This window comes from Lipotes vexillifer, unplaced genomic scaffold (assembly GCF_000442215.2).
Source record: "Lipotes vexillifer unplaced genomic scaffold, Lipotes_vexillifer_v1.1 scaffold542, whole genome shotgun sequence".
NCBI classification, from domain to species: Eukaryota; Metazoa; Chordata; class Mammalia; order Artiodactyla; family Lipotidae; genus Lipotes; species Lipotes vexillifer.
In genome coordinates this window covers 487,922-497,335 of record NW_006773166.1, presented here as the reverse complement: position 1 = coordinate 497,335, position 9,414 = coordinate 487,922, and the positions used below count along the sequence as shown (strand labels likewise).

General features: G+C 39.3%; 1 protein-coding gene across 1 annotated transcript in view; it reads left to right on the top strand.

The window, feature by feature from the left end:
* The window catches only part of NRXN3 (neurexin 3), a 782,346-nt gene that overhangs the window by 749,318 nt on the left and 23,614 nt on the right, over nt 1-9,414 (top strand). Inside the window, exon 11 of the mRNA XM_007448147.1 lies at nt 1,802-1,921. Coding sequence (XP_007448209.1) covers nt 1,802-1,921 — 120 coding nt within the window. The remainder of the gene's footprint in view (nt 1-1,801; nt 1,922-9,414) is intronic.

Sequence of the window (9,414 nt, the reverse complement as noted above, 5' to 3'; positions counted from 1 at the left end):
GGAATGCCCACAAAGAGAAGCTAAGATTGTGTATTACATCCTTTGTTGTAGAATTATTTTTTTCATTGGTCTCGTGGCATCATTACTCAGTTCTGGGTGCATTTGGTCCATTCTAAGTTTCTTCACGGAATTCTCAGGATTTTTGTAACTATGGATTGCACGTGGGGTATAGGTACATTCTGAAAAATATTAAACACAAATTACCTGCTGAATACGTTGTGATTGAAAGAAATCTTTCCACTTTGAAAGCCTGTTTATTTTTCAAACAGGAAATTTCCCCAAACTTCAGCTACTGTCATAACTCTTATAACCAACACTTAATAGAAATACTAATTACTGAAAATTAAAGGATCCAATTTAAAATGACCTAGCTTAAAAGATCTCTACCCAAATGATACTCTTTCTTCCTTCCTCCCCTAAACGATATATAATATCTTCAGTCTTGGAGGTAGAGGAGTGGGGATAGTGGTTAAGGAGAGATATATAATAAAAGTTTCAAAATTACTTAGATAAAAGTATACTGACCTTACTGATGGTTTCCAAAGAAGTAAAGACATAGGTAGACATCAGTTATTCAACAAGCACTCATTAAAGCACCTACTGTGTACCTGGCCCTGTGCTCCTATATGTTGGAGCCAAGTGTGTAGTCTTCTGAAATATTGCAGATGCATAACATCCATAGAGATGTATTGCCCAGTTACCTGTTTCATCTTTTTCTTTTGCAAGTTTTTCTCAGAAGTAAGGCTTTACATATATTGACTGACTAATGTAGGAAGATTTAAGCAGTATCTTTCTGCGTGGGATCAGCTATCTATGTAGAGAGAGCAAACTTGTTCTAAGTTTTCTGGTTCAATGCAATCTTCTTTGTTTTTTCAACTTACACCTCAGTTCAATGGCGAGTGAAACATAATATTCCACTCCCCCTCGTTACTAACTGAAATGTTTCAATGCCTCAGTGTTCGTCTTGCCAACTTCTGCCCCTAAATACCATAATTCCTTGTTGCATCTGATTCTTCCTAGGGTTCACTTGAACACCATCTTGAGCATCTTGATCATGGATCTTTTGAGGCAACTTGGTTTATTCCTTTATTTAGTGGCACGTTTTACTGAATAGTCTTTTGACCTAAACACGTTCAATTTTGGAATTTTGCATTATTTCATATTTTAAGTCTTTGGATCTTTTTGGAAGATGATGAACAATGAATAAGCCTGGGGCCCATCATATTCCCTTCAGGAGCATTATTTATAGCGGGTTTTAAGCCTTGACATTATTATTATGGTAACGGTTACTGTCGTGATTTCTGTGGTCACGGAATTCTGGTAAGACCGTGGGTTAATGGAAATGTCAAGTTAAAAGCATAGCTCTTTTCTCATCGAATTGGTGGATACTCTGCAAAAGCCAGACTGGTGTATTATGCCTGAGTGACCAAATGATTCTAAAGGAATGTATGATGAATTTCCTATATCTTCAAGAAATTCATCTGAAGTCTAAGACTTTAGGAAACAAAATTACTGTTTCCTGTAAATGTTTGCTTGTTGCCATTGGCATTTTAAATATCTTGCAGCTTTAGATAAAGGAGGGCACTTATTTGTTATTGTCCATTATGATTCAGTTGAGATTTTGCACTGGGTACTGCTGTGGAGGACCCTGTTGGATCAGTGAAACTCAGATGGGCTCTGGAGGGATACGATTCCTTGAATGCTACTGGGTCATGTGCACCAGTGTGGCTTTCACAACTCTGATGCCATGAACACTACTTTTAGAATTGATTCTAACTTTGGCACTTACCACTGCCCTTAGGCAAAGGACCAGAGACCCTGTACGCGGGGCAGAAGCTCAATGACAACGAATGGCACACCGTTCGGGTGGTGCGGAGAGGAAAAAGCCTTAAGTTAACCGTGGACGATGATGTGGCTGAGGGTGAGTACAGCTGTAGTGAATTTGTCTCTCTTTGCTCTCAGACTCCTCTTGGTCATTCAGTGAGCAAAGTATTGTGTTTGAAAACCTTGTATTTTGCTAAACAGAAGTCACATGTCTTGTTCTCTGGTAAGGCTCAGGTAAGACTAAGAAGATCTTCCTCTATATTTTCATAATCCCTTTTCATTGATCTGTATTACAGAACTTATCCACTATGGTGGTTACATATTGATGGGGCTCTCTCTCCTTAGGCATAGAGTATGTGTCTGGAGAACAGACGTAGAGTTCTACAGATCCTTCTATTATTCAGTTACTCAAAAACCACTTATCAATCATCCTTCAAAGTGCCAGTTCCTTCCCTCTTGAATGAGTCTCTCTCCAGTAGAGGGAGATGGATAAACCAGAAATTCAGAACATTATAGGTACAAGTAAGTACCGAAGTAAGTGCATGATACTTAGAAGGTGCTGAATAATTATTCATTTATTTAATAACTTATTTAATCATTATTAATTGAGTACCTACTCTGTACTAAGCACTGCTTTAGAAGGCACTGGGAATGTGGTGGTGGACAATTAGGCAAGTCCTTGGTCTGGTGGAATTTACATTCTAGGAGGGCAAGGAATAAGCGAATGAATCCGTACAAACGTAAAGGAACATTCAGACCCTCACACAAGCAATAAGTATTTCTTGACAGCCTGTTATATTTCAGGAATGTGCTAGGGATTGTACAAGATAAAAAGGAAGAACAAAATTACCTATATTTCCTTCAACAATGAACCAATTTTGTAGATGAGATAGGACTCGGGAATTTGAAAATAAGACAAGGAATATATAATGAGATTCTAATTTGGGTGAGTAAGATTATAATTGTCAATCAGAAGATAATTTTCTCAATTATCAGTTTGGGCTGGAGAAATCTGGAGTGGTTTAGGAAGGTAGATCTTTGGGCAGAATTTGATGGATAATTTAATAAGCTCTAGGGGAGAAGAGAGAAGGCATCTTTCAGTGCATCTTACATGCTGCACTCAAAAATTTTTACTCTCCAATATTTGAGAGCCGTGCATATCTGTTATGCAGACTTCTTGTCCATGTGGGAAGGGAAAACATGGGGCAGGATGGGGTATTACGCGGAACGCTGTTGGTTTCAGGAGACCTGGACCCTGATGCTGATTCTCTGCAGGATGTTGGGAAAGTCACTTACCATTTCTGGACCTGTCAAATGAAGTCAGTGGCCTAAGCCACGTCTACAGTTTCTTCTGTGAATAAGACAGGTTAGAGTCAGGAGCCTTCGGGTTTAACAGTCATTGTCACTAAAATGCTTTACACCTTGAAATTCTGTTGTTGCTAAGACTATTTTCAGAATAAAGTTTCTGCAATTTTGGGTTCTGTAATTTAATTTTATAATCATGAGCCTGAGCTTCTGTTCTCCTGGAGTCAGGAATTATAGTGAGCCATGTATGTGTTTGTGCAGGTAGGAGTGTGTTTGTGTGTATGGGTGTGCGTGAGTCAAGAAGGAGAGTCTGGAAGGAGCGAGAACAGCTCACATATATCCAGTGCCCAGCTGGCATTAGGCGCTGGGTTAGCCTTGTACACATATCAACTCCTGTAATCTTCTGGAGCATACCATTGCCTTGCAGCTTAAGTGTTCTTATTGTCATTTTACGTAAGGGCAACACGAACTTAGAGGGAGTTGTGTGCGTAAGCTCTAAATTCATGTCTGTGTGATTTGACCACGTCAAGCTGCTTGTCAGACGTCCCAGTTCATTCTAAGAAAATGATGTGTCTTACACTATAGGTAAAATACAGTGGAACAGATTGGGGTGAGGTGAGGAATACATTTCGGTAGGTACACAACAGTACCCAACCCCTTCCCTCCCAAAGAGAAGACAAACAGAACTACAGTGATTAGCCAACACCCTCCAGTTGTACATAGACATAACTTAGTAGTGGGAGATAACAGTTGCTGTTCTCTATGCCTGAAGGGTAACTTAGCTTTATGTAATGAAAATAAGCAGAATGATTGTAAGCTTTAGAACCCACAGCCAACCTGAATTAATTCTTCAAGAAATCCCCATGAGGGAATGCAGAGAGCAGCCTGCAAAGGCAGCAGTGATAACATGTCACGTCCCTTGGGGCCTGCTCTGGGTTTAGCCCAGTAAAGCCAACAGTGCTATTTGCAGCGTGTTTTCAATAAATAGCCACTAGATGGCGACCTCACCCTGCCCTTTCCAGACAGCAAGTTCCTTTTATTTCCATAGGGAAATTGTATACCCTTAAATCTATAGTTATGAAGAACTGCAGGACTGAGGGTACAGTAATGTGTAATGCCTCCCTCAGTCATTATTCTTGTTTAGAAGCTTTACAGTAAAGGTAATTATAAGTGTGCTTTCTCTTACCACTAATAATTAAAAGGCAGGATTAAACCATGGATGCCCAAGTCATCCAGTAATTTGATATTTGAAATTAATGAAGCTGTTTCATTTTCTGCCTTACCCCCTACTTTGCTGCTGATGGGGAAAAAAAGCAGCCATAAGGATAATGAAACTTGGGAGAAGAAAGGAGCTATTTTGCTTATGAGCCACAACCTTGGATTGCTTCTTACAGTGATAAGGGGTTTGGGAATTTTAATTTTAGCTCACAGAAGTCATAAAATCAGGCAATGAAACTAAAAACCACATAGTCCTCAGGTTATTAAGTAGTGTCTTATTGGCTTATTTAGTAATGCCTTTCATGCTGTTTAAAGTCGCCCAGGAGGTCAGATTTTCAGCTAGTTTGTAGAAATGATGCAAAGAATAGGTCAGACGTATAAGAAATCTAAAGCAAGGAAAGAAATAGTCCTCGGCCTGGCAGTTTTCATTTATTGTAATATAATGTGTTCCTGGAAAAATATTAAGTTCAATTGACAGTTAATAAGGATTGATTGATTGATTGAGCTGGATTTCTATGATTAAGAGTAAATTAAAAGAATACCTCCCTTGGGTTAGATCCTCAGCATTAGGGCCTGACACTGCAGGGACCACCCACGCCACCTAGAACTTTTTGCTGGTACAGAAATTCACCTCTCTTCTGACTCCTCTGGTCCATGTTGACTTTTTCCTTTCCTTCCCTAGTCCTATATAGCACGTACAGCGCCAAGCTGTAAAAATCATTTTCCAAGAAAAAACGTTTTTCTCCCGTTAATTAAAAAAAAAAAAAAAAAAAAAGGGATGAGATCAATTTGGAAAATGTTAGGTTAAACAAAATGAAGTGGAATTCTTACTTGAAAGACCTATTAGGAGCCTTTCCCTTAAATAAAAAAAAAAAAAAAAAAAAGGGATGAGATCAATTTGGAAAATGTTAGGTTAAACAAAATGAAGTGGAATTCTTACTTGAAAGACCTATTAGGAGCCTTTAATATGCTAATATACATTGCTCATTATCAATAATTACATATGCAGTGTTTGCCCAATTTATTTGGCACCAGAACTTCTTTTAAATTACTAAAGCATGTTACAGTATATACTTTTGAAAAATGTTGATATCGAGGAGAAAAGGATGTGAGAGTGGTAGAGCTGGAGGACTGTGGGCAAAACATGCATCCTTTACTAAGGCTTTGTAAGCCTTTAAGTTTTCTTAACTTCTCTCCCCATGTCTGTGAGCCAAGGGAGGTCAAGTTGCCTCCTCTAAGCCTCTCCCCGGTGTCTTTGCTGAGCTCTCAGTGTTGGCCTGCTCTTAGTGGTGACTCCAAAGCAGATGTCTCAAATACAGCCTCCTTCCGCAGATGTGAGGGATGCTTGCTGTGCCTGGGCTCCTTTGCCAAACCCTGTCGGGCATAGAGAAGAGGCAAGACGTGGCCCCTACTTAAAAAGAGTTTGTGTTCTGGTAAAAGGGAGAAAGCAATAAATGAAGTCACCAGGAAATTCTTAACACACTTCAGAGAAAGGAAAAAAAATGAAAGCTACATAATTAGTAATAGTTAACAGGCACTGTTCTAAGTACTTTATATGTACTGATACATTTAACCCTGATAATTTCCTCTTGATTTCACAGGGAAACTGAGGCACAGAAACGTTATGAACCCAGGCAGTCAAGCCTCAGAGCCTACGTGCTCATCCACTATATGCTAATGCCTTGTGGGGGAAGTTACAGCTTGAACTTGGCCAAAATTTTGAGTAGGTTGATGTTCTCAACAAACTTCAATACTCTTGAGTCAAGCTGGTCTGTAAACTGCTTGCTGGCCATCAGTGAACTATGGAAGTGAATGTGTGAATAGGAGTCGAGGCAGCATGGCTGTTCTGGGGAAGGGGCTGGATACATTACCCGTGAATTAGATGGAAGGACACTATAATACTTGGCCACTGAAAAGGAGTGTGAACTCATCACAATTTCTGCATGGAAATTTCACCAGTTAAATTCCACCTACAGCTTTTCTTGGGCAATAATGCAAGGAATGAGTCAAGCTTTTTCTCCAGAAACAGTATAGTGTACAAGATAAGATATGGGCTTTGGACCGAAACATGCCTGTGTTCAATTTGGGGATCTACCATTTATCACCTACCATTTATGAACTTTGATAGAAGTTTAACGTCTCTAAGCAAAGCGTCCTCACCTCTAAAGCAAGACAGTGGTGCCTCTCTACAGTTTTATTGTGATAGTGACATTTGATGGTGGTTATAAAGTGCCTAGCATGATGCCTGGCATATAGGGACTATTCAGTAGTCTTGGTTTTTGCTTGTTACGTTTCTCCCAAGTTACTCGTCTCTCCTCCAAAGTTTGAAAGCAGCTGCTGTGAAGTATGCATACATTCTCCCCTTAAGTGGAAGTTTTAATTTAAGACAGCATTCAAAAGATATGAGTGAGGTGAATCAGTCATATGTATACACATATCCACTCTTTTTTAGATTTCCTTCCCATTTAGGTCACCACCAAGCATTGAGTAGAGCTTCCCGTGCTATAGAGTAGGTTCTCATTAGTTATCTATTTTATACATAGTAGTGTATATATGTCGGTCCCAATAAGAAACTAACACAACACTCTAAAGCAACTATAGTCCAATAAAAATTAATAAAAAATATAAAACAAAATTATAAAGGGACATCTCCTAGAAATAAATAAATTGATTGATTGATTCATTCATTCATTCTTTGGGAAGCAACAACAAAAAGCAGATTGGTAACACCTGCCTGAGAAACCTAAGCATATCATAGAGAATAATACAACTAAGTTGATGGTGTTATTATAACTTTAACATTACATACTACACCATAATAAAGATTATTTTATTGAAATGACTCTAAAAAAAGAAGAGATGAGTGAAAAGGTTCCCGGTTATTAATTTTGCTTAGGTGATACACAGATTTAAAAATATATATATATTTGCTTAGTTTGGCACAAGTTTCAAACTTAAGCAATCTCTTCAGTGCATTTTCCAGGTGCAACAGCATACATCTTTTTTGGCATCTCTATCTGCAGCCAGGAGAGTTCCTTTAGCACATAGTGACGCAAGTTCATTTTCTGATTTGGCCCCTTTCTAATTTGGTCACCTGCTTCAGTCCCCTGCCCGCCCCCCTAACCCCACCAGCTCCAAGTCGAAGCTCTCTGAGTTATCCTGACTTTTAAATCCGTCTGCATCCCTGGGCTAAATTCTCAAAGTTCATTGTTAGCTTCCCTTCTCTTACTTGTGCAAAGCCTTTCTTCAAGCTCTTCTTGAAGAGCTCAGTCAACACTCTACATGATTTTCTTGCTTTATGAAATTCATGTTCTAATGAGCAGAATTTCCTAACCCCTCAATTCTAGGGGCCGACTTATCTATAAACTTATCTATTTTTTCCCTAAAAGATCCCAATAAACTTTAAAATTGTCTCTTCGATTTTTTTTTTTGAACTCCAGTCTTCACCAGGGATCACCCCTTTATCACTTTTTAGTTCTCATCACTGATCTTTTTTATTTTTCACGCTAAAATAAGAATGAGTAGGACTGCCAGCGTCATCATAGTTAAGTTCCTGTGTCCTTATCGAGACTGGCTGTGGTTTCCCCTCCCCATCAGACTCCAGCCCCAGCTCTCAGCCTCCAGCCCTGGTATGAACAGCTGTAGCCAAATTGACATAGGGTATTTGTTTCATTCACTTCATTGTTTTCAGATCATGTAAATTTAGGTTATGCTAGTTTGCATTTTCATGACCAGTCCAATTTTTAATACTAAGTTATTTTATACAGTGATTCTTTCTTCTAGTTATTCAATTGTTTGTTAGCAGATTTATGTTGCATTTTGATTTTTGTTCTATTACAATTTTATATGTAAGTTAACCAACATCATTATTTTATTTTTGCTTATATTAAGAGAACGATTTGTCATTAGTTGTCAGAACACCACATAGAAGCTCATAAAATGTAAATTTGTTTTTTGTGTTTATGAGCGATTCTTTGAATTAGGTTTGTGTACATGCTCCCAAAGGGATGAAATTAATATTGAGCATCCAAGGGTGTGACCTGGTTGAAGCTCCCAGATACTGCAGTTTAAGGACACAAGAAAATACGATCCTCTCCCCTCCTTTAATTTTTGCCACCTGAGTTCTATACCAATAGAGAAAAACAAATGCAAGTCTGGTGGAAATGAGATATTTTTATTAGTGATAACACTGATGTTTAAACATGTGGTTTACATGTACTGAATTTCAGAATTAGAATTGCCCACTCAAACACTAACTAATTCAGGACTGGGGTAGGACTGAAGCGAGGCCTGTTCCTCTAACACCCATGCTGCGGATGACTGAGTGAGGTAAACTGGTGTTTCTTGAGGGCAGCTTGCTCCCTTAAAGGACATGCCAGAGGCAGAGCTATGCACAAATGGTTTCTCTTTGCAGACTATCCTTAATACTTCAGATTTTGTCACTTCCTTTCCTCTGGAAATTGATAAAAGAGGCAGTAAGAGATTCTAGGAGTGTCTTGCTAATGGAATTTCTTCAAAGTGGAGGGTAACAACAGGAGAGGGAAGGAAGAGAGAATTCCCCTTCCCTTCCTTCTACCTCTGGGGCATTAGGACATGGTTTGTTAAATTTTAATATGATTTATCCAAATAAATGTGAGAGAGTCACCTTCTGCTCTGGCCATACTAATGCTGTTTTCCTTGACTTTGTTACTAAAGTTTCCAGTCTCTTTGTATTTATTTCAAGCCCACCTCATTACCCTTGCCCCAGCCTCTCACTACTTCTAGGTAAACCAGGTAATGAGTGGTCTAATAGTTTATTTGTATCAGGTGGAGGTATTTTACTTGCACATGTCAGACACCCATCTCAAATGCTTTAAGCATAAAGGAGAATCTATTGCCATGTAGTTTTTAAAAGTCCAGATTTCGTTGGGGCTTCCCTGGTGGTGCAGTGGTTGAGAGTCCACCTGCCGATGCAGGGGACATGGGTTCGTGCCCCAGTCCGGGAGGATCCCACATGCCGCGGAGCGGCTGGGCCCGTGAGCCATGGCCGCTGAGCCTGCGCGTCTGGAGCCTGTGCTCCGCAACGGG